Genomic DNA, 24,969 nt, shown 5'->3' with positions numbered 1-24,969 from the left:
GAGATTGTGTGGAAATTGATGTTTAAATGTATTATGGGTTCGGGAGGCGCAGCTGTACGCAGCTTTCAGTGTGGTATGTAAGTTTAGTATCACGTAATATCAAAATAAATAGCTCAGTACTTAGTTTTTCATATTTCTTTTTATTACTTCCTCCATGCATCAATAACTAGAAAGTTCATGATATTATTTAGTTACTTTTGTTTACTTTTGATTAGCTATTGCTATTGGGAAATACAGTGCCCCTATAAGGAGGACTAATCTTGTTCTTTTTTTTTGGTTTTTTTTTTTAGTTTTTGTTAAGGCTGCTTGTGAAGGGATTTCCAGCTGAAGTTTATATAATTTTTTTGTTACTAAATTTCATAAATGTATTTTGTAAATAAAATTGACCTAAAAACACACTAATCAAATAAATGCACAAATCTTGTACAAAAAGAATTCAACTATTAATTGCATTTAATGTTCATTCATTTAGTTATTTCATTGATATACATACAATAAACACGCATACATCGTTCAGCAGCCTGTATCGAGACAAAATTGATTGCTTTTAGCACTTTTCTATTTTGGGTTCCCTATATATCAGGGACTATGCAGAGAACATCGTTAAAAAGAAAAGACTGCCAAGCAATGTATGGATGTGATGTAAAAAGTGCATCCAAAAGCAAAGCTAAACAAAAGCTAACTACGCGAAAAGAAAAGGAAAGTTGAAGAGAGCGAATGAATAACGGGTGCGAATGGATTTACTGGACAAAAACACAAGCAAACAAATATATGTAAACGTACGTGTGTATGCATTCTCATTAGTTTTATGTGTGTTCAATAGTTGATCGAATGATGTGAATATTTTGTTGTTATACGCGTATAATAATGTACAATTTGTTGTTTGTCTATAAATATTAATACATGTAATGCATTGTAGTTTTCATTGAATGACGCTGCACTAGTATTTAAATTAGTTTATATCGGTATATATGTATGTGTGTATATATCTAAATATGTTTTAAGTGGTTTTCTCTGCTTTGTGTCAGTGCCTGCCTGTGGGTGGGTGTGGGTGTGTGTCTATGTGTTTGTCAAACAGTTTTGAATTCTCATCGATTAGAGCAAATGGATATTTATCAAACTTTAAGCACAACACTGAGCTACCTGGCTCCTGATTGAATTATGAAAATATTATGACAGTTGCTTTTTTATTATCCTCCAATAATTGTGTATGTATAGTATTTGCATTTTGTTTGTTTTTCTTTTTTTATTAATAATATAATTAATAATTATAATAATTTATATAATTAACATAAACGCAAAATTGGTAAATAATAAAAAATAATAATAAAATTATGTTTTTTTGTTGCAATTTTTACTTTTTTTCCTTTTTTGTTTTGACGGTGTTTAATGTTTAGTTTTTTTTGTATTTGTTTTTGCTTTCTATTTTCTGTATTTATATAAATTACAACGGAAGTGTCGGTGTATTTGTAGTTGGTGTTGGCGTCAACATTGACGCGGATGGAGGATAACGCAACGTATGCTGCGACGTTGCTTGTTGTATGTAATCCTGACTTGGATTATTCAATACGCTATCCCGTGAGTTTGAATGTGAAGTGGCGCGCAGCAATGTAACTGCCTCGCGTTCTGGACTACATTGTACACCGTCTAGTCATTTTTGGCGCGTTGATTTCTTCTTCTTTCGTTTAAAGAAACAACAACATCTGGAATATAAGGAACCACTAGAAACAGTTACAAGAGAGAACCAAAAAAGAGAGATGTGCATTAAAACGACAAAGCAAAAACACCAAATCGACTGATTGATCATTAATCAATTGATCGATATCTCAATCGATCAATCGAGCGATAATCATTTGCAATTCACATACTTTGTTTCATCGACAAGCTCTACTTCAGGCTGCTGTGTGATGGGTGTGTTCGAGTGTCCGGCCGTGGGATCGTCCGCATTCAGTTCGCCATTTGTCGAACTCACAACCTGTAACAGCATGAAAAAGCAAGAATTGCGCAAAATCGATTTGCATTAGATTCGGTTTAAAACCACGTTTACACTAAACATAGAGTTATACATATTATTAGCATTCTTATTGAGTATATATCGTGATTATATCTTTTGGACGTATTACACACCTCATTTATAACATGTTACATGTTTTTCACAGCGCTAGTCAAAAATCGAAACAATTTTATGCCAGAAAAAAGTTACAAAATTTCCCATCTTAACTTCGATGAGTATTTCCTACTGATGTGCGCTTCTATTGAGTGCTAATTGTGTCTCTACGCGTGAACTAATTTGGAAACTTTCAGATGTTCAATTCTTGCATTTGATGATCTTCGACATGCTTGCAAACGAGCCTAATATTACCATTTTAAACCCCGATCATTTATTTTTAGTCTTTAAATTATTTTTTATAGTGATTGGTGGGTGTTGCATTTTAAAATTGTTTATATATTTCATTTATCTATTTTTTATATATAACATATCTACAGCATCAAGCATGGGTCATTTTATTGTAGTTTCTTGTACTGTATTTTTAAAAACGGAATTTTGTATTTGCTAAAATGATTGTAATAAAGATTCTAGTTTATCTTAAAAAAAACACCCTATTAATACAGAGATTGCCTTACTAAATTCAGCTCGTTTGCAGAAGCAGTTAATGATGGATAATTGTGATCTAGACAGAAAATTGCACACAACAACACCCACATGAAGGACGTACACATACAATCAATCACACCTTGAATACGTATCAATAAACTGACTGACAAGACAGGCCACACGAAGTTTATAAAATACCTCGCAGTTTTGTTGATTCTACACATGTATGTAAATAGAACCTTATAGCATATTGTGTTGGATAGACAATTGAATTGGTTATAGTGATGTAGTAGGTAGTAGTAGTAGGGTAGAAGAAATAGTAGATATAGAAAGTAAAGTGGGGTGTTGGCTTGGCATGGGTTATTTCCTAGTTTCATCTTCGCAGTCGCTTGCCTCATAAGCATCAAAGGGGCTATCATCGTCCGAGCTTGAATCTTCAGGCAATCTCTGTAATAAGTTTGTCTTCACAATGACTGTCTCTGAATAATTATGGACATGACATGAATTGGAATTGCAATTGGTGGATATATGAAGAAAAATGTCATCAAAATAAAGGAGGCCGTTTACATGGATATCATGATTTTCCAAATATTGCCGAATTATCGCTAATCGTGCTTAATCGAGTACTTGTAATGTATAGTGTGGGAATGCGTGTATGTGTGTTGTGGGTATATAGATAAATATGTGGGTTTAGGGACATGCATATAGATCGGTGTTGATTAACGCCATGCAGTGCAGATCTTTGCATCTTTCTCTATATTGACTTAATGTCAATCGCATGCATCTGTTGTCTACTTTTCAATATTATTTTTCTTTGTTATTAATGCTAAATGGAAATAAAATCCAAGCTATGCACAATACATTTTATAATCGGAACAGAAGTTTTGAAAAAGAATGTCCGAGAAAAAAGAACTAGTGGGAACGGAGCAACGAGAGAACAAACAAACCGAACGATTTTACACTTGGGATATATATTGAATTCAGTACCTTGTTGAGCTAATGTAGAGTAAATCAAGTGAAAACATTAGAATTGAAAAGGCCAAAAATATAACAGTCTGCGAGTAATTCAATGAATAGATATTTCTTGTTGTAATTATCATTAATCACAATGTTTAGTATGTTTATCAATAGCCTAAGGAGACAAATATGTGTGTATATCTCAATATCTGTATATATGGATGTGTATGTAGTAAGGACAGACTTATTAAATTTAAAAAATAATGTCAGGCAAGTCACAAATACACACAATAGATTAGAAAGAGAACACTTAATATTAATGCTAAAACACTAAATGTAAATGCTGTATTTGTAAGTTCAACCGAATTTCGAAACCGAACATTAACATTGTTTTATATGATAGATGCTTGTATCCTTAAATTTATTTACAGAAAACTGAACAGAAAACAGAAAACGAAAAATGCTTAACAATTGTGTGGATCAAATTCCTAATTTATTTTGCAAAGAAATGTATATTATTTTGGTTTCGGTTTGCTGCCATGCTTTAGCTTTGGCTTCGTCTTTGACTCTGAACTTACCTGCACTGAACCATGCCGATCGGCGGGTGTCAGATTGCCAAGGGTCGCACCCGGCTTGGGCACGTCCGGCCACGCAGCAACACCTCCTTTGGCATTTGTCTGTAGGTGGGTCGGTGATCGGTTCAGATCGGATCAGATCGAATCGGTTCATTTTGTATCGTTTCATTTCGGATCGGATTGGGTTTAAATCAAGCAATCAATGCGTAAATTTGTCAATTATTAATTTGTGAATTTATCGGTTTGTTTATTGTTAATAGACTAGATTCTAAAGATTGTAGCTAACAACAAAACGGTAACAAATGTGCGATCGATAAAACTGAAGATAATACAGCAATATAACCAAGGATTAACATTTAAAGCCAAAATCGAAGAGGAACGTTTTCAATGATTTCATATTTTGGGTGCGTATGTGTAGAAGTGAGTATGTGTGTCTTTTATTCATCAGCATAAACTAATTATTTATAGTCTAGTTGCTAGAACCGTTCACCAGAATTTCTAAGCCCGAAAAAGCAGCACATGTTAGTTCCTTTTTTTTTCAAATTAAAAAATAATAATAATAATTTGACTAAAAATAAATTGCACACTACTATTTATTAAAAACCTTGAATATGCCCATTCTTAGCGTATTATATATATTATTTCGGGAAATTTAAAGTTCACAAGTCTCATTACATAATTCTAGCGGAAGTTATAAATGAAAAAAAGTGCAATAAAAGTTATCAGCGACTCATTAGCAACTATCATACAGACACAAATCCATAATCATTAATTGATAATTTATTTCCTTCTATCTCACTGAAATGACAAACTCTAATACAATTTCTTAATGAAATTTCAGCACTGATTTTTTGTAATAGGAGCTCGCATAATACAGCATATCTCTCATTATTAACAAACTGGCATAAGCATGGATGGCAACTCAATAATTTCTAACCTGAAGTATTATATATTCTTCATTTTCATTATCAACATCATCAAAATCAAAATACGAGACGTCCTAGAGGAAATTACGTTCGAAATTTCATAACAGATTCAAAAATAAACACAGTAATTATAGTTGTTGAAAGATTAAAAAGATTGAAAATAAATTCTTATAGATGACAACCAAAAAAAAAAAATGTTATACGTATTTCAATGTCAATAGAATTTTAAAGCTTAGTAAACACACAAAAAGGAAACTGTTGGCCTTATAACCAGAATATGAAACTAAATTATCTTTCGTTTAAAAACAAATTATAGAAAAAGTAATAATACAAATATCTCGTATTTGTTGTCAGTGAAAGGTTACAATACTTTACCTTAGCCGTTACATTATGACGATCTTTATTTGGTGAAATGATGACTTCATGGCCAGTTTGGAGAGATCCGACGGGCGTGGACTGTGAGCGTGGTTGGTGGTATTTCAATGATAGATAGATATGGATGCAGTCGATTGTTTTTTATACATTATTTTTTTTTTTAAATTTGTATTTAATGCACAGTAGTAGATACACATATACACGCATAAACACATGAAACGGTATTTTTGATAGATTTGTTTAATTGGATATTTACGTAACGCATTGTTGTAGACGGGAAATTTCAAAGAGAGAAAGAGAGAGAAAATAGTGCTGTTAGAATGGCTTTGATTACAGTTAGTTTGTTGGGCCTTATTGCTAGTGCTTAAGACCTATTATTATGTGCTTAAGAACTATTATGGAGCTTACGACAAGCATTTACCAACACTGAACAAGCAAACTATCGGTACTTTCAGCAGAATACGATCACACCGTGTTGTGTAGTAGATAGAATATGATACCTTATCAGATTTATTCTTTGCCAAATATGAAGGTGCCGCATTCTTAAGAACCTTCATTTGATCCAGCTGGTCCTTGGTCTTAGACACATATACGATTACAACAAATACACAAAAGTAAACCATCTTAATCTGACTTATAAGCAAAACTTGCAATCGAACAATTAAAATAACAATATGTAGTTTTTTATAGTTTCATATTTCTTTTTTTTTTCGTTTTTTTTTTCAGGGGAAAAGTGTTGTTTTTGTGCTTTTTTGAAAAGTCTCCCTTTAATTTAATTTGACAATTTGCGCTATTTAAAAATATATGCATGAACGGAAAATAGCATCGCATTGCAACAAGTATGGGACTGCAATGAATACTCTGAGGCCAATCATCATTATCTGCGGTATGGCTATTAAATGGGCGTCTGTGGCTTGCATGCTTCCATTATAATCGATAACATTTTCATTCTGAATTTCTTGAACATGCTTGTACCCATTGTGAAAATTTTCAGAGTTATATGATGAGGTAAATTATTTAAATATTAGATTTGAGGAAATACTTGACTTAAGTTTCCTAAAAATTAAAAATGAATTTCAAATACGGAACGAATAATGTCAAGAATGTGAATTTCCTCCATTTGTTGTTTTAGAGTTAGATGTCGGAGTGAATGTGTAATATGAAAAACTGAATGTATTGATTTGAAAATTGTCACATACCATTGTCTTCCCTGTCCAGTCGAATTCGCCCTCGTCGGTGTAGCCCTTACGCTCGAATAAGTCTTGAAACAGTCTTCGCAGAAAATCATAGTCGGGAGTTTCGAAAAAATCTAACCGCCGCACATAACGCAAATATGTCGCAAACTCTTCGGGATGGCCGTCACAAAGCACCTGCAACATTAAAAGCATAAATCACATTTAATAAATGCTAAATAAGCTAATTCTGGTGTAGCTGACCTCAATAGGCGTTGCCCGTTTAGTATCACCGATTTTTTGATATCTTTCTTTGAGTGTATCAGCCTTAAGGCCTTGCCACGGCAGTGAACCTCTTAAGAAGTACATAAACATATGTCCCAAGGCTTCCAGATCGTCACGCCTTGACTGCTCGCGTCCCATATGTGTATTGATTGACATATAGCGAGCAGTACCGGTCAGGGATTTATGCTCTCGATATGGTATATGCCTATTTGTATCTAAATCAATGTATTCTTTGGCCAAACCGAAATCTGAAATAAGTAAATAGAATTAGAAAAAATCTTACTTAAACACACATAACCCATTATATGCAAATTTAGTGACTTACCAATAATGTGTATAATTTTTTCACGTTTTGTCGATGTTCTGCCAATGAGAAAGTTCTCTGGTTTTACATCCCTATATATTAAGTGCCGACTATGAACATATTCGATCCGGTGGAGCTGGGATTTGTATTAAAAGTTAAAAAAAAAAATATAGGCAACAAAATTTTCGATTAGATTTCATAATTTTGGAACATATGTACATATGCGAGCACACTCTCCAAAAAAGTCTACCAAAGAACAGAAAAATGTAATGAAATTTCAATGATTTGGGTACGTATCGTTGCTCTTTAACAGACTTTAGAAATGTGCTAATACATTGTATTTATTTATTTTATATAAATTAAATTTTTGATAGTGTCTCAACTAGCCTAAGTAGTGATTGTCGTTGTTGTTGATATGATGGCAACGATTGTTGTCTTCTTAAATTGATTTGATTGATAATTGCAAACTAAAATCACTTTCATGTCAACTACTTAAAATGTACATGCACTTTTATTACTATTGTATGACTACAATTATTATTAACGATTTATACAATGAACGTTGTCTGCTGATACAAAAATAAATTAAAATAAAAAATATATGTATTAAATTACCAGTGAAAAAGCGGAAATAAAAAATGTGTGCCGTAAGAACTCTTACTAAATAATACATTAAAATCGTAAAAATAAGAAAACCTTAACCAGATATTACAAAGAAAAATTAAAAAATATCATAAAATTATTGAATTAATAAACTTAGCAACATACTCATAGTTGTTGTTTTTGTTGTTAGTTAGCCAATTTATAACAAATAATAATACCTCAAAAGGATTTTATTAACTAAATAGTAAGTCCACCCAAAAAAACCTTACTCAACTCACACTCACACTATAACACCAAACTCACAATCATTCCGACAAAAAAAAAGAATTGAGAGCGGGAAGAATGTGTGATAAATTGCGATGAGTGGGCCAGTGTTGGTTAAACGCTTTAACTGCAACCAGTGTTGTGTGTGTGAGCAAATGTGAAATGCATTGAGAGAAATGCGCGTGCTCGAATAATAAAAACGATTTAATTTCTAATTGTAGTTGCATTTGTTTGTTTTAAATTCATGTTGTTTGCTGTTGTTGTTATTGTGGTTTTTGGTTGTACTTACTAATTGTATAGCTATCAGTAGTACGCTCTTCAAAGTGAAACGTCTGCCGCAAATATCGAACAAATCTTCAAGTGATGGACCAAGCAATTCCATAACAAGAGCATTGTACTTGCCGCATGGGCCGAAGTAATATACTTCTGGTACACCCTCTGCTACAGACCAACAAATTGCGGAAAATTGTAAACATATGCATTTCATTCAATAAAAATCAAGCATTTAAATTGTATTTGTGGTTTCAGTTTTAATTTCGGTTTTTAGAGATGAGCAGCGCACAAAAGTAACGTGGATACGATGTTTTTATTTCGTATGTTATTGTTGTTGTTTTATGCAAAGAACGAGAGATGTACGGAAAGATAAGAAAGAGAAGAGAAGAGTGAGGTAAAAGAGACAAGAACATTTTCGATATTATTTTGTATTATTGCAGCTTACAATTTTTGTATTTATTTATTTCTTTTTTTTTTTGTTTCTTGTAAAGAGATTTTGGGAATACAGCAGGATGGAGACGAAGAAAAAAAGCGAACGGTTGATAGTGATATTATATGACTCTTTTTGGTTAGTTATAGCGCGTCTTACGTATATTACCACCTTTTTGTCAATATTTTGCGAAACTGGGCTAAAAACAACAAGAACAACAAAAATAGAGATTCTCGAAGCATATAACGAGGAAGCAAATATAAGTATGGCAACCCTGCCATCTTGCCTAACATTAATACGAGTATAAAAGCCTGCCGTTTATTGCAATTTTAATTAGAACTACACATATGTCGCAGTAGAAGTGGTAAATATACATACATATAGAACACTTAGGGCTAATTCTAGTTCGCTTCAATTGCACTTACTACAGACAAATGTTATTAAACTTATGTGTTTTGATTTGTGTTTGTAACAGTTATGTGTTGGCCCTAGTTATGTGAGACCCCAGTGTTGTTGCAGTGAATAACCACTTTAAGAAAAGATCTTCTTGGAGCTGTGTTAGTAGTTGATTAAAATAAGTAGAATCGTATAGCACATACAAAAAGTAATTCATTAATAAAATGAAGAGAACAAGGAGGAACAAATTATAACTTATGCAACTAACAAGAAACTGTGTTTAAAATCTATTACATCTTTTTCTTCGATTACGAATAGAAAAATAAATATTTGCCTTTTATTTATGTACATAAGGAGTCTTGGTAAGTAGATTTGTTTGCCTATTTACGATGCTTAGTAACATGCTTTTAAAGTATTTGATTTTGTGGTTAAATTACAATTTGAATTTCAATGTTTGGTTGAAATGAGCTACGACCCAAGAAACAAAAAAAAGATCAAGATCTTAATATTTTTAACTACGATAAAGGAATATATAAATGTTAAGAGTATATTTAATTTGGTTCGGAAATTTTCTTCCACTACATAAGTAAAAGTATTGGCACTAACGTTCATTGTGTGTTGTGTACAAATCTAAGGGTTGAGTGATATTTTTGTATTAATATTATTTAAAAACGATATTTGCTTGTTAACTTGAAAGTCTTAGCCGTTGAGACACTTTGCTTCAAAATGTAATTTACAATCGAAATAATAAAGTGTAAAGCTGTTTAAGCGAACTGCGTCACGAACTCACATGCATTCGTTGGGGGAAAAACTCTTATAAACTGTTATACCCAGAGTGAAGCGGTGAAAAATCGCGGCATGGGAAGTCCGTGACAATTCGCTCAAACAATAACGAAAATTTATGGCCGTTTTGCATATAAACTTACAAGTTGTTTTGCTATCATCAATACAGTCTTAAGTGAAAATTTACGGGAGCAAATATTGAAGAGATCTTCTAATGATAATCCCAATAACTCTAACACCATGGCATTGTAACGCCCACCGCAAGTGCCCAGGTGATAAATGCGTGGTATGCCTTCTGGGGCGTTATCGGCTGTGGGAGCGCCATCGGTTTCAGTTTCGGATTGATTGGATTTTATTTTTTATTTTTACAGGATATGTGTCATGCCATCATATTGTATATGTAATGTAATTATTCAGTTGATTGGTGGATTTGGTTGATGGTTGATCGCACGGTGATAATTTGATTCGGGGGTTTCAGTATCAGTTTCGGTATCATTTTTGAGTTCACATCGGATGGAGGTTTTCATGGTTCAATGAAGGAACACGGCATACATATATATATTTATGTATACATATATATATATATGATGTATGCGAATGTTTCATATAAGAACAACGAAAAATAGAAGAGGCGTAAGTATAATGTAAGATTTTAAACAGGGTTGGGATATCAGCATATAGTAAGTTGGTGGATATAACATCAGAACAATATGTGACAAAAATATTTCATGTATTATCTTAAATAATTTTGATTTCTTTTTTCCATTTGTATGCATTAATTTTTTTGTATATTTTTTTAAATTTCAAATCACGCACCGACCTCCAAAATATGCTTGAGAAAATCTATTCATGTCTTCTTATGTGTAATCTGAGTACACTCATGATACGAAATATTATCATAAAGTTGAATTTACGAAGGTGGTAACGGTGCAAAACAAAGTTATATTGGAGTTGTTGGTTAGTAATTTGTTAATTTTTCGACGATCGGGCATAATATATATATTGAACATATATATATTATATTATATTCTTTGTTATTGATATTAGTGAATAAGTCAAATTGTAATTTTATTATAGAAACATTTCAACATACCATGTGATCCTAATAGCTTATAAAACCTATACTCTAAGTGTAGTTGAGGAGCCTTTGACTTCATAGGCTCCATTTTTATTGCTACATGTTCATTGTTGTAAAGATTTTTGCCTGCAAAAGAAAAGAAAAATCAACCGTAATTAAAACATTTGTTAATAACATATTCATATAAAAGAGCAACCCAGCCCATGCCTAAGCTTAGAGACTGACACAAATATACAACAAATTAATATCATGCTATCGGTATAAACTGGAACAACCCAGAACTAATCAACTAACCAATCAACATGCAGATTACCTTTCCTACCTTGAATACCTTCAGCGCCACGCCCACCGACATGAGCGCCTCCAAAGCAACACATACGACGACCTGACCGTTAAGAAAATAACATTTAAAAATTTCCTCCAAGATGTTCACACATACTTTTATACATATGACCGTTCATCATATAGTTAGATAAATTTTACGATTATCTGACATATTTCATACACACCGACAAACTGATCAATCCGCACTAAATGATTTGTATTTTCAGTTCTAATTAGTTTGACAATGTTTGGGAATCAAATTTGTTTAGCACTTGTCAAATTATTGGCTTGAATGAGAACCTTGTTGATGATGTTCTACTTTCATATTCATACTCATATAAATTGTCATAGTTAATCGTATCGGAAAATGCGCATGACTTTGATACCTACAAGGCAATCTTGTCTGTGACAGAGCCACGCCTTTACTTTTAGATTGTTGGTAAATTTCCCTTCAAAACTCTCCATATATTTAAAAAATCACTTGCTCGATGCCTTTAAAAAAAAACAGAATATTTTCAAATTCGGCTGACATTTTTTGTACTCTATGGTATATTTTGAAAGTACTAATTAAATTTAACTGTTATAGACATACTTATTAAGCCTCGGTTGCAGTGAATTCTAATTAAATAATTAAATAATGAGTAAAACCGTTTTTAAAACTACATGATGATCAATGTTTATGGGTTTTTAATTAAGGTAAACTGCCTTCCGGTCAAATGTTTTGACGACGCACCATTGAAGTACATACATATGTATGTATGCAGATGCTATTTAAACAAAATTTTTTGTTCACGCAATTGATATATTCATGAACAAAATTATGTATGTGCATCTACATACATATGTACAAACGTAATTGTGTGGTTTGAAGACAACAAGTTTAATGACTCATAAGAATAACAGAAGCAATATACACCACATTTCTGTTTTTTTTTTTTTTTGCTCATGATTGATTGAGATATCAACCAGAACAGAAGATATGCCCAATACTTATATGGAGGAGTGGGACATCAATTAATTATGATTCACAGGGTTTCCGCAATGTCTGAGCAGTACTGCATTTTCTCTTTTATTATTTTTTTTTTTTGAGCTACCTGTTGCATATAGCAGGCAGCACAACAAAAGAAACGCAACAACAGCTTCAGCAGTTGCACAAAACTGGCAATCCCAACAATCGAGACGAAGCACCGCAAAAAAAAAAAAGAAATTTTTTATAAAAGCGCATTTAGCAAACAATGCAAAGGTGCCAACGACAGAGACTATGGCGGTTGAGGCGACAACAAACCAGATGGCAGAATGGAATGGCATTTTATTTACTATAGCGAAAAAGTTCTTGCTGTTGCTGCTGTCTTTTTTGGTTTGTTGGCGGCTATGAAAAGTAATGCACTTGCAAAGGATGTAACAAAAATGGGTACCAAAAAAATTCTTAGTGCCAACGTCACATCACATGCCAAAAAAGATGGGGGACGAGAGAAAGCGAAAATGAGAGGGAGAGAGAGAAAGGAAGAGAGAAAGAGCAATGTTAGTCGAACAGGAATCTTGACAGTCAGAAGACCTTACAAACACGAAACTTATTTTGGCGGTCTAGTTCACTGATAAATTAGCATTTAAAAAGATCGTTTCATTGACATAATGATCGAATACAATACACATAAAAATGTTCTTCGACGGAAAGCAATTAGACGGGTGTATTCGTTTTTAGAATTACAATTTTATAGGGAAACACTACGACTGCGTTTTACTTAAGCGCCCTAAGCTCGTAAAGTGCTCTTCTTTTTCGAAAATTAACGCAGTACTAATCGGATGTCCAAGCTAAAAAAAACTAACTGCGGATTAATAACTTATTTTGCAACAAATTATTCTTGAATTTTATCTGAAGTTTACTTTTAATTTATTTCCTTAATACTCCTGCTTAAAATGTTTATTATAAAAATAAAATTTTAACTAACTTACCTAAACGTAACTCGCCAAAGTTACCACAGCCAATTTTTTTGCCAACACGAAAATTTGGTCCGACCATAAGGACACCGGTTGTGGTGCTTACAGATTGGCGGGTGGAGTACATGTTATTGCTTGTGCTTTTCCCACCAACGATGGTATTATTAGCCACATTACCAGCGGATGGACCGGCAGTTGTTGTCTGTGGGCCACCGCCACTGTAAATAAAAATAAATATATATTGATTAGTACATTTCAAATTTTGAAAACTTTTAAATACAAATAATTAAGAAGAAAGGTAATTGCGAGTAAGATACTGAAACAACCTTAAGTAGGTCTTCAATTTCTCGATCAACTTGGGCGCCATTAAAAAAAACGATCAAAAACTGATCTAAAAAAAAAGGTAAACAAACAACAGCAAATTGTTCGAAAATTTTATGAGAAACTTAAAAAAAAAAATGAGAAACCCTTTAATTCCGTGTTTTAGAAAATTATCTTTTTTAGATAGTAATTTATTGTTTTTCTTGTGTTTTATTTGTAAATACATACTCTTTCTTTTTCAGTTTACGATACATTAGATTTTGGAAGAGTATAAAATCAAAGCCACTATTTTTTTGTGAAATCTAATTCAAAACACTCTAGTAAATCTAAAATCGAATATGGTTACATATAAATGTGTATAGTATAGTATATGCAACTGCATATTAAAAACTTCATTTGTTGAAAAACATTAGCACCAATTTAAATAATAGGCAAAGAAATTCAATTAAATTTCTTTGGCCAGGAGGGCTTCTTTTGTGAAATGGTCATAAGCTCAGGTATACGATGTTGTTCGTACTTGTACGCTTCTTAACTATGTACATATTGAACCCACAGTATATTATAATCAACCTAACCAACAGCAATGTTTCAACGGCAAAAACTCGGGTTTTCCATATTCTTGAGAATTTTTAAAATACACACACACAATTTTTCTAAATATTTTTTCAGTTTCGCGACGATGTTATCGAGGTGAAATCAAATCGAAGCTCAACACAGCAAAAAATAATAATAACAATGCATACAAAGCTAGGTAAATGGCATTACTGATTTTGATAAATCATTCTGGGCCAATGATGGATCACGTATTTATAAGTTAACGATTTAAGTTTTTATACCCGCTACCCATAGGGTAGAAGGGTATTATAACTTTGTGCCGACAGGAAATGTATGTAACAGGTAGAAGGAGGCATCTCCGACCCTATAAAGTATATATATTCTTGATCAGCGTCAACAGCCGAGACGATCTAGCCATGTCCGTCTGTGTGTCTGCCCGTCTGTCCGTATGAACACCTAGATCTCAGAGACTACGAGAGATAGAGCTATAATTTTTTCGACAACATTTGTTATGTTTGCACACAGATCAAGTTTGTTTCAAATTTTTGCCACGCCCACTTCCGCCCCCGCAAATCAAAAAAATCGAATAACAAGCGTAATTGTAAAGCTAAAGCTGCGAATTTATATATATATATATATATACAATAATTACTATAGTAGTTATGATTCCTGAAAATTTGGTTGCGATCAGATAAAAATTGTGGAAGTTATTAAAGAAATACTTTTGTATGGGCAAAAACGCCTACTTACTAGGGGTCTGAGTTGCTACGACAATCTAGCACATTGTGCCGTCTATGGTATATTTTGAATGGTGTACTATATCGATATACCAAACATAGCATTTGGTATATTCTTAGTGTTTTTAGTATATTTGCAGTATATTCGGTATATTTTGAGAATAATACCGCAAAATATATTGTTTTTAATCAAGTTGGGTAGCGGGTATCTCACAGTCGAGTACACTGTAGCTTTCTTACTTGTTTTAATATGTATGGGGAAAAACGCCTACTTACTAGGGGTCTGAGTTGCTTTTGGTGACAATCTGGTATATAGTGCCGTCTATGGTATATTTTGAATGAGGTACTATATCGATATACCAAATATACCCGTTGGTACGTTTTTAGTATTTTTGCCGTATATTCGGTATATTTTGAGAATAATACCGCAAAATATATTGCTTTTATTTAAAATGGGTAGCGGGTATCTCACAGTCGAGTACACTCGACTGTAGCTTTCTTACTTGTTTTATATTCCGAGTTCATGTTTTGCGTGAGAACGGCGACACTCAAAAATACTATTACATTTAAAATATACCATAGAGAACAGAATATACCAGATATAAATATATGGAAATAATTTTATCGCATGAACAAGTACCAAAGATCAATAATATATAGATCATATAGGGTCCCAATTGACTTCCAATGCGACAGACGATTATTTTTTATTGTTTATAAAATAGTCAGAGCAATGGCACAGAACTTAGTCAATGACTGTAGTTGTCTTTTGATCAGCTCCGATTTTGACTGTGTGGCTCACCCAGGTGTAACAATAACTGATGCAACTGATGTTTATGGCTGACTCATTCTCAAAAGAGAGAAATTATACTCTTAGAAACACAAGAATATTCGATTAAGACAAAAGACTTTACGTATTTGTCGCCAGCCAAAGTTTGTAATTGTTTTTCGGTAAGGGTGTGGCGAGAAAAATCTTTCTGCAGATCTGGTTCAATGTTTTACCTTACATTGTTGACTTCACAGCCCCCCTTGACTACAAAACGATCGAAAATTCAATACGCTTGAGTGGTCTCATCTTAAGTATTCTGCATTAAGAGGCTTAACCTTGAATATCGTACTACCCTGACCTTTCTTTAAGGTAGTTTTTATGAGCTAGGACTCTGTATAGTGAAATATTTGTTTGGAGACTGGCCACATTATTAATTATAAGCTGAGCAACTATAGCAAAACGGACGATGAGATGTTATGCCATTATTTACACACAGGTTGATATCTCGACAAAGAAATAAAAACATGCACAAGTTTTAATTTCTAGTCAGTTAATTTCTAGTTCTAGTAATTTCAGGTCTGGCTAGTTTAACTACTCCATTTAACGTGTAGCGGGTATGAAAATGTCATACATCCCGATCGACAGAGTAAACCCTGAATTTTTAATAACATACGATGAAAATGAAAATGCCTAATTTTTTACCGTATGACAAGTGATGGTTATTTTAAAATATCTAGAATATAACATATTTTTGAAAAACCAACATGTCTAAGAAATTATGAACCTAATCAAGACTAACAATACCTTTTAAAAAAAACATGTTTTTAACCTTCTTTCGTGTTGAATATGTGTTTCATAATATTTGATGGCTTGGTCTTGCTACTTTTAAAATTTAATCGAATCGGAAATATAAAATTTATGCACAAAAATATAAAATTACTTTATCGAAACAAGAAAGCTACATCTTGAGTTTGAAAACATTTCAATCTAAAAAGGAAAATCGTAAAACAAGAAATTTATGTTGAAAATTCGCCGAAGCCAGATTTCGATCTTTTATTTTCATTTTAAGATTGATAAACTAATTTACCTAACATATGGAGTTGTTGAGTTATTTCAGTATGCTGAGATACATCAAATTATTGCATGGCTATCGTTTTGCAAACAAAAAAAACTATAAATAATAAGCATAAAAATAAAGTAATTTAAAAAGGGTTGGATGATCATGCCATAGTTATACAAATGAAACACAATATTTTTGAATCCCTTGATATTGTTTTGAGATTTTGACATAACGGTTAAATTTTTATATTTTGTAGAGAATACCAATAAATTATATTATTTTTCAATATATGAACATTAGTCGTATGTAGATGGATAATGCACGAGTTCTCACTCAGAAATACAAACACGCACACACACATTCGGTCGTCAGCTGGTAATAATAAACCCCAACAGCAACAGAATCAAGAGAAGATGTGATGTGAGAGAGAAACACGACTAAAAACTCAATGAAGAAACTAGTTCTTTCTTCCCCTTGTTTCTCAGTTGTCGTTGCTTTAGCTGTTGTGGTACTCGGTTAGCTGCCAGTTTTTATAGCGGAATATCCTGCGGCAAAAACTGGTTCAATAAGTTACATACATCGATCGTCTCGACTACTTTCAGTAGAGCTTAAGTTGGTGATATTCAGTTTCTTTTGAGTATTTCACTTTACTTCTTATTACTTCTTATTTTGTTTTATCTCGCACTTGACAAACGAGTTTTACTCGCTCTCTCTCCATCTCTACCTTACACTTTTTCTGCCACCTCCACCCCCTCATTTATTTGCCTCCACACGTTTTTAAATTTTTGTATTGTTATTTTTATGAATTAAATACTAAACCACAAGAATTAAGATTCGATTAAATTTCAGTTCAGGTAACAACAACTGAAGTAAGCATACTACTTTACTCCTGCAGCCTGGTTCTTACAACCTCTACAGTAGGCAAAAAATATCGGGACAGTGACTACAACATCAAACACTTCTTTAAATTAGTTTCATTGCAATCCGCATGTGACAAACAACATTTTAATTTTCGAAATATGCCAAAATGCCTTGTTATACCCGCACCCATAGGGTAGAAGGTATTATAACTTTGTACCGGCAGGAAATGTATGTAACAGGCAGAAGGAGGCATCTGCGACCCTCCAAAGTATATATATTCTTGATCAGCGTTAGCAGCCGAGACAATCTAGACATGTCCGCTATTTTGCTTATATTCAAAATGGGTAGCGGGTATCTCACAGTCGAGCGTACTCGACTGTAGCTTTCTTACTTGTTTGTATATCTATTTAAAGGCATACAAAAACAGTTTTTATGGATTCTAGAAAAATTGGTTGTGGGAGTTATTTAAGAAATAATTTCAGTGAGTTTCTTTAGTTTATCTGGTATATTTTGTAGTATGGTATATTTTGAATGGAATAAAAGTATTTGAATAAACAAAACAAAAAAGCATTGAATAAATTTTTTTTGTATTTTTCTCTAAATTATTTTGGTATATTTTAGAAATAATACCACACTGTTTTGCTTTTATTGAAAATGGGTACCAGGGTATTTCACGGTCGAGCACCCTTGCATGTAGCTATCTCATTTGTTTTTTACAACATTATCCTAAAATTCGGAAAATACAATCGTTCTTTTTGGAACTTTTAGTTTTTGTTACCTTGAACTCTTTAGTTCATGTCAATAGTTGCCCTAACTATTTATCGAATACAATGCTTTATGAACTTTATTGAAAATAATTTACCATTCATTAACTCATTTTTCGATAGACACAAAGACCTTTTACAACATTCATTCTGCACACAAAATACAATACAAGCGCGTTGGCAAAATAAAAAAAAAAACATATTTTAACTCGTAAAAATAAAAACATTTTTTCCATCGTTATTCTGTTGAAATAAAAATGGCACAACAAAATTTTTTAACGGAAATAGGTTTGTATTATTTACGGTGTGTACCTGTTTAAAATATTATTTTATTTCATAAGACCCTAAACTACATACAGCAATTCAAAACACTTTACTGAGGAGCACTTGTTTTAGTCGCTCACAAAAACCTATTACTTTGCCAGTTAAATAAAGTATGTCAATGATAGAAACTAATTTAATGAACACATGTTAGAACGCTACAGTCAAGTGTATTCGACTGTGAGATACCCGCTACCCATTTTGAATAAAAGCAAAATATTGCGGTATTATTTTTAAAATATACCGAAAATGCTACAACAAATACTAAAAAATGTACAACATGATATATTTGATATATCAATATAGTGCCACATTCAATATATACCATAGACGGCACAATGTACCAGATTGTCGGCCAAAGCAAGTAGGCGTCTTTGCCCATACAAAAGTATTTATTTAATACCTTCCAGAATTTTTATCTGATCGCAATCATTTTCAAGACTCATAAATACTATAGTTATTATTGTATACACCAAAATTCGCAGCTCTAGCTTTAAAATTACGCTTGTTATTCGATTTATTTGATTTTCGGGGGCGGAAGGGGACGTGGCAAAAATTTTAAACAAACTTGATCGGCGTGCAAACATAACAAATGCTGTCAACAAAAAATTATAGCTCTATCTCTTATAGTCTCTGAGATCTAGGTGTTCATACGGACAGACGGACAGACACACAGACGGACATGGCTAGATCGTCTCGGGTGTTGACGCTGACTTCTACCTGTTACATACATTTCCTGTCGGCACAAAGTTATAATACCCTTCTACCCTATGGGTAACGGGTATAAAAAGTAGAAAAAAATCAGAAATAGGTGTAACATGAAGATGTTGCATAGGACAGGTATACATAAAAAATCAATAAACCAAAATAACCCATTGACTAAAAATAAAAATAAAACCTTGTCATACAAAATGAAATGGTGGTTTGAATTTGCCTACACATGCAATCCAGCTCACACTCTCGCACATCAACCCACTAATTCATCTAAGAGTAAGTCAAGCGAATATTTAAAAACATTTCAACTATTAAACAAGAGGGCATCATAAAGTAAAATTAAAAGGAATATTAAATAATTTGTCTAGTGTTATAAGTCATTATATGGAAACAACAAGAATTAAATAATAAATGCAATCATTAATCCCAAATTATTGATCAGATCATAAAATTCAGAGGCTTATCATGATATTAGCTATACTGAAGACACCTGTATTTGACACATTCAGTTACATTGTGACTAATTTTTCAATTTAATTAAGCACTGAAATAAAAACAACAATAACATCAGTCTTAACAGCACAGCTTAAGAAGCCCTAAAAATATTTTGTGGGTAATTATATAAGAGGCGACTGAAAAGAATGAGGACAACAACCCCAAAAACAAAAAGCATTGAAAATTAAGAAATACAAAAAATTAATTCTTGTTGCAGAAACGTACACTACCACATAAAATCATACTGTAGAAACTCTTGATAAAATAAACAACCGATAAGCTGTTTGCGAAGCGTTGTCGTTATCAACACAGACCTAAGCTGAGCTAAGACCTCCCGTCAATTCCCTACAACTAGTTTCTAAGACTCTCTAGTAACGACTCGCTTACTTACTGTCTTTTATACATACTTACTGTCTTATATACATGGGTATACCCAACATACATAACAAAATCTATTAAAAGCATTCACTCAATAAATTATTTTTAAAACCATTTCTCTCTTATAATTCTGTCATTTTGTTATACTTTATTATTTCTACTATAATTAATATATTCAAACCATAATTTAGTTTAAATTTCTTCCTGGTAAAGTATTTTTAGGATATTTTATACCAACATTTATTTTTAGTATCTTAAAAGTATTCCTAACTTTAATATAGACAATCCATTTATTTGTTGTTTTAAATAAAATATTTGCAGTAATGTGACAAAAATGAATTCTAATTTGATGCTGCCATTATTTATTATTTTTGTTATTATTGTAATCGAATTGCGGAACATATTGGCATGAGCCGCAATTTCAATCGCATTCGACGTTTACATTTGAAACTTACAACAGAGAGAAACAAAATAAAAAAGAAAAGTCAAAAGCGCATCAAAATGACAACAATGTGTTTAAACATAACGCAAATGAACAGTCGTTTACCTCCCAATCTCCTTTATATACAATCAGCACAAAATGATAAGCATACAAACAAATCCACAGATACGAATACAAATACAAATACATAAGCGGTAAGAGACACTAGAACGAACGCATACATACTAAAGTAGCTGGCTTGATGGTTGGCTGGCTAGATAAGGGCGCGATGATTAGGGACAGCGATTTTGCTAGCTGACAGACAATAGCGAGTCTCGACAAAACGAACGAGAGCGCGTTGTCGTGACGTTCGAGAGAATGCCGGCAAAATGAACGAGTGTCAATAGCACCAACAGCCGCCCGCCTGCTGCATAATATTGCGACTGTGGCTGCAGTTGGGGGGAGGCTTTTCGAGTTGGGCAAATGAACGTGACTGCGCCTCTGCTGGCTAGGTGATACATGTGTGGATGTTTGTTATTGTAGGTTTGTGTGTTTCTATGGTTTGTACTATGTGTGTGAACAGTGCCTCACTGGCCAATTGACCTTTGCAAGCTAGATTAACAGCAAATATGTATGTCTGTCTATGATTCTATTTACCTAAATGCATGTATATACACATACTTGTGATGTATTGTGGGAGGCAGGTGGATTAATTAGTTTGGCCTCCATGTTACACACTTGCATGGGCTAAAATCTATGCAATGAGTTTTAGAGGTCAAATTTTATCTACAAAATGGAGCACGACGCCCAGTCAATTATACATTATACATGTAACTATATACATATGTACATCCATGTGTATGTTTATAGATACACATAGCACAAATGCATCTATAAATTGTTTGTAATTTTCATTCGACTGTCTTCTTCCTGCATAGACAACATTTTCGCTCGTTAGCAATGCTTCTCTGTCGTCTCTCCTTCCCCCTTTGCCAAGCACTTGTACTCTACTTCTTCCTTCCGCTTGACGGTGGACGTTCTCTTCAGTTTTCACTTTGCTTCTCATCACGCTGCCCAACATACGAACTGCACTGTAACGAAAAGCCTCACGTGCATTGACAGTTACACTACTTGCTCTAGTACCCCATGCACGTGTGTTTCAAAGCATGTCTCATCTTTTTGCGTGGAGGTCAAAGTCGCGTACTGGTGTACTGCATTTTAGTGCTTTCTATTATCGAAGGCTAGAAAATCGAGAAACTGGTCACACCTTGAGATCGATTCACACAGCTTTGTATGCGGGCTCTGCTCAACACATGTTTACCATGCCATATACACACACACACTCACACATAATACACGAAAATGTGAAACTCGAACTAACCCGGCAAACTCCGACAAATGGTTCTTTTGGTTCTGCTTTGCTCTCGCTCTCTCGCGCGCTCTCAATATGCCACTGAGGTCTCATACATTGACGTTGTTGGCGTTGCAGGGGAGCCCTGAGGAGGGTCAGCACAGTATTTGCTTACAAACTCGGAGCACAGCTGTTTTCTTAGGCTGCTACAGATGCTGCTGCGGCCATTAACTCTGCAGCTACGCCGATATTGTAGCTTTTTGTTGTGAATGTTAATTTAAACTTGTTTTGATAACTGCATTAATGTTATTGTAACTTTTCCAGTGGGTTTTTAACACAGACACTACTAAGGATCACTTGATTAATTGGCATAACTTTTGCGATTTGTGTTTGCTTAAAAAAACTATATTAATAACATTATTTACAACAATTATTATTTTTTTTATAATATTTTTTCACATTTCACTTTAGCACAAAACTTTTCTCGCGACGGTTTCTTTTTTAAACACCAATGTGCTTTTTTTACACAATACACACTAATCAACAACAATAATATCAATAGTCTCTCATTTACTCCACTGAATTGTGTAGCATTCGTTTTAGCTTTTGTTTTTCGTGTTTGCTTTTATTTTTTGTGTTACTTGCGCGGCCTGTCTACAATTAAAGATCAACTACAATGCTCAGTTAAGTTGTTGAGTGCTTGGAGTTGGAGTGAAGCATGTAAATATTTTTTAATTTGTCATATCCGTTGCTCTTTGGCTTTGTCTGTGTCTGCATGTGTGTGAGTGTGTGTCGATATAAGAGAAAGGCAACGAAACTTGTGGCCCTGGTTTTAAGCATAACTCGTACGCCGATTATGATTATGCTGCAATTCGAGACACAACTTTCGCCACATTATGAAATTTAAGATGTAGCGCCCCCACTTTTTGCAGGTCAAGTTTGAAGGCACACAGATACACACTCGCTCACACACAGGTATTTAAGCACAAAAAGAGATACAGACACCGCAGAGCAGGCATATAGAAGACAGGCAGGCAAAAAATATATTGTAGAAAAAAGTCATGAATAACTCGAAAAACCAGTTTAGTGCTGCCGGTGTACAAACCAGGCGGAGGCAACAAAACAGCAACATCAGTGGTAGCAACAGAAACAGTAACAACAACAATAAACAAATGCAAGAAGTTTCTGTGTTGCTTATGCTGCTGATCGGCAATGCTGAAGATGTCAGCGTGAGCGAGATTGTACATTAAGAATAACACTTAAATAAGTTAAAGTTGTGCCGAAGTAAAAAGAAGATTGGAGAATTAGGCAGACAGAATAAAAAAATTGACTGTGGATGTGTGTGTGTCACAATGTGTGAGAGATAACGTTATATTGATAGAAGAGAGTAAAGACAAAAATATACGAATATAATTTAATGATAGAAATTGAGGTGCATAGGATTTAGAATAATCGAAGCTATGCGAGTGTAGCAAAACTACATTTATTTCAGTGGCAGATCTGGCTGGAGCAAACACACATATGAAGAAAACAAATGAAAATGTCACCACACTGACAAGCGTGATTAACAGTGCACACACACACACACAAACACACATCCACGCATTTTGGAGTGTGCGTACACACAAATACACTCACTTAGCCACGCATGCAACAGCATACAGAATATCCTCCATGCATGTGACTCGTTGTGTATGTTAGTTGCTGCTATTTTATATTATTGCTGTATTTAAGTACATATGTATGTATGCACACACCCGCAGCGCTCCGCGCGACCGAGCGTTGCAAAAACAACTTTGTTTATTTCTTTCTGCTTTTATTTTTATTTGTTAAGCCAACAGCAACGAGATAACGGCCGCAAGAAAACGACAACTACTTCGGCGCACGATCGAAAACCAACTGAGCACGAGCGAGCGCCAATCTGAGTCAACGACAACCACGCCGACTCCGACGACGAACGAGTAACCCTTGCGAGAGACGAAAAGAGAGAGAGAGAGAGAGAGAGAGAGAGAGAGAGAGAGAGAGTAAACGAAACCGGAGAGGCGGCTCTCCTTCTCTCTTATTCATTCTTGTTCTTACAATGTTTTGCTGTCGCTGCCGATACAGATACAAAACACTTGTGATTGTGAGCGTGTGAAAATTAAAATGCGGCAAAATGAGCATTTCGTATTAGTATGTAATTATTGATGTTGCTGTGGCTGTAGCTGTTGCCGTTGCACTCGACAGAAGCAGACTGACAAGGAAGGCATCAACACTTCTGGGCAGCAGTCGCCGTTAATGTGCGAGAGAAAGAGCGAGCGACATGGTAATGATAAATAGTTGTCAGTGTGTGTAGCTTACTATCTCTGACCGTGTATTCATGTGAGTGAGGAGCGCGAACAGCTCATGCGTCATAGTAAAAACTACAAACTCGTTACCCAAACAAAGAGCACCTGTCAAATACACACACACATGTACATCCAAACATACACTACGTACACATACATGACAGCAGTAAAGCCGGCGGCAGCAATGATCTGTGCAGCTATTGAATGTGACCAGAGTGTTGAAGGCGTTCAACTGAAGTTGAGTGAGTCATGCGCAGGTGCTTCAACTTCTTACGATACGAGAGCTGCTGGTTGCTGTTAACTTGAACAGCGATACCAATAACAGACGACAAACTTATGTTAAATGATATGCATTAAAAATTGTGCTTATTTATAAACACATTGCGCATTGACCTCATCGATAACATGCAACGAGCAGAAGTTTGTTTTTGTAACCCGTTGCAACCATCTGTTTTATTGCTGACAATCATTTTTATACCCGCTACCCATAGGGTAGAAGGGTATTATAACTATGTGACAGGCAACCCAATAAGATACATACAAGTATATTATTTATAGTGAGGTCCGTCTATCTGACTGTATGAAACACTGGATCTCAAAGACTGTAAGAGTTAGA

The 24,969-nt window shown here is 34.0% G+C and overlaps 1 protein-coding gene across 27 annotated transcripts; it reads right to left on the bottom strand.

Annotated features, from left to right (window-relative positions):
- Positions 1-120: 120 nt before the first annotated feature.
- LOC133839180 (casein kinase I) lies at positions 121-23,913 on the bottom strand. Of its 27 annotated transcripts, XM_062270560.1 has the most exons (14): positions 23,784-23,913; positions 22,057-22,429; positions 13,295-13,497; positions 11,033-11,143; positions 10,083-10,249; positions 7,212-7,326; positions 6,866-7,134; positions 6,629-6,799; positions 5,930-6,007; positions 5,430-5,510; positions 5,066-5,128; positions 4,132-4,230; positions 1,869-1,975; positions 121-1,721 (listed from the first exon to the last, which is right to left on the bottom strand). In XM_062270560.1, exons 3-14 carry the CDS (start codon positions 13,404-13,406, stop codon positions 1,652-1,654), a joined length of 1,443 nt encoding a protein of 480 aa, XP_062126544.1. In that variant the 5' UTR covers positions 13,407-13,497; positions 22,057-22,429; positions 23,784-23,913; the 3' UTR covers positions 121-1,651. The 27 variants fall into 27 exon arrangements, 25 of the variants coding, with proteins under 25 accessions (XP_062126544.1, XP_062126532.1, XP_062126530.1 ...); XM_062270548.1 differs by lacking the exons at positions 22,057-22,429; positions 23,784-23,913 and having other exon boundaries at positions 121-1,703; XM_062270546.1 differs by lacking the exons at positions 10,083-10,249; positions 22,057-22,429; positions 23,784-23,913 and adding an exon at positions 8,347-8,498.
- Positions 23,914-24,969: the final 1,056 nt, after the last annotated feature.

The sequence above is a fragment of the Drosophila sulfurigaster genome, chromosome 2R (assembly GCF_023558435.1).
Source record: "Drosophila sulfurigaster albostrigata strain 15112-1811.04 chromosome 2R, ASM2355843v2, whole genome shotgun sequence".
NCBI classification, from domain to species: domain Eukaryota; kingdom Metazoa; phylum Arthropoda; class Insecta; order Diptera; family Drosophilidae; genus Drosophila; species Drosophila sulfurigaster.
This window is presented reverse-complemented; position numbering and strand designations above follow the sequence as displayed.

Coding starts and splice junctions, on each gene's coding strand:
- LOC133839180 (XM_062270560.1), bottom strand. CDS start 13,406: ATGTACTCCACCCGCCAATCTGTAAGCACCACAACCGGTGTCCTTATG. Junction 10,250..11,032: donor TAAGCTATTAGGATCACATG/GTATGTTGAAAT, acceptor GCGCTCCCACAG/CCGATAACGCCCCAGAAGGC. Junction 1,722..1,868: donor GAGCTTGTCGATGAAACAAA/GTATGTGAATTG, acceptor AACTGTTTCTAG/TGGTTCCTTATATTCCAGAT.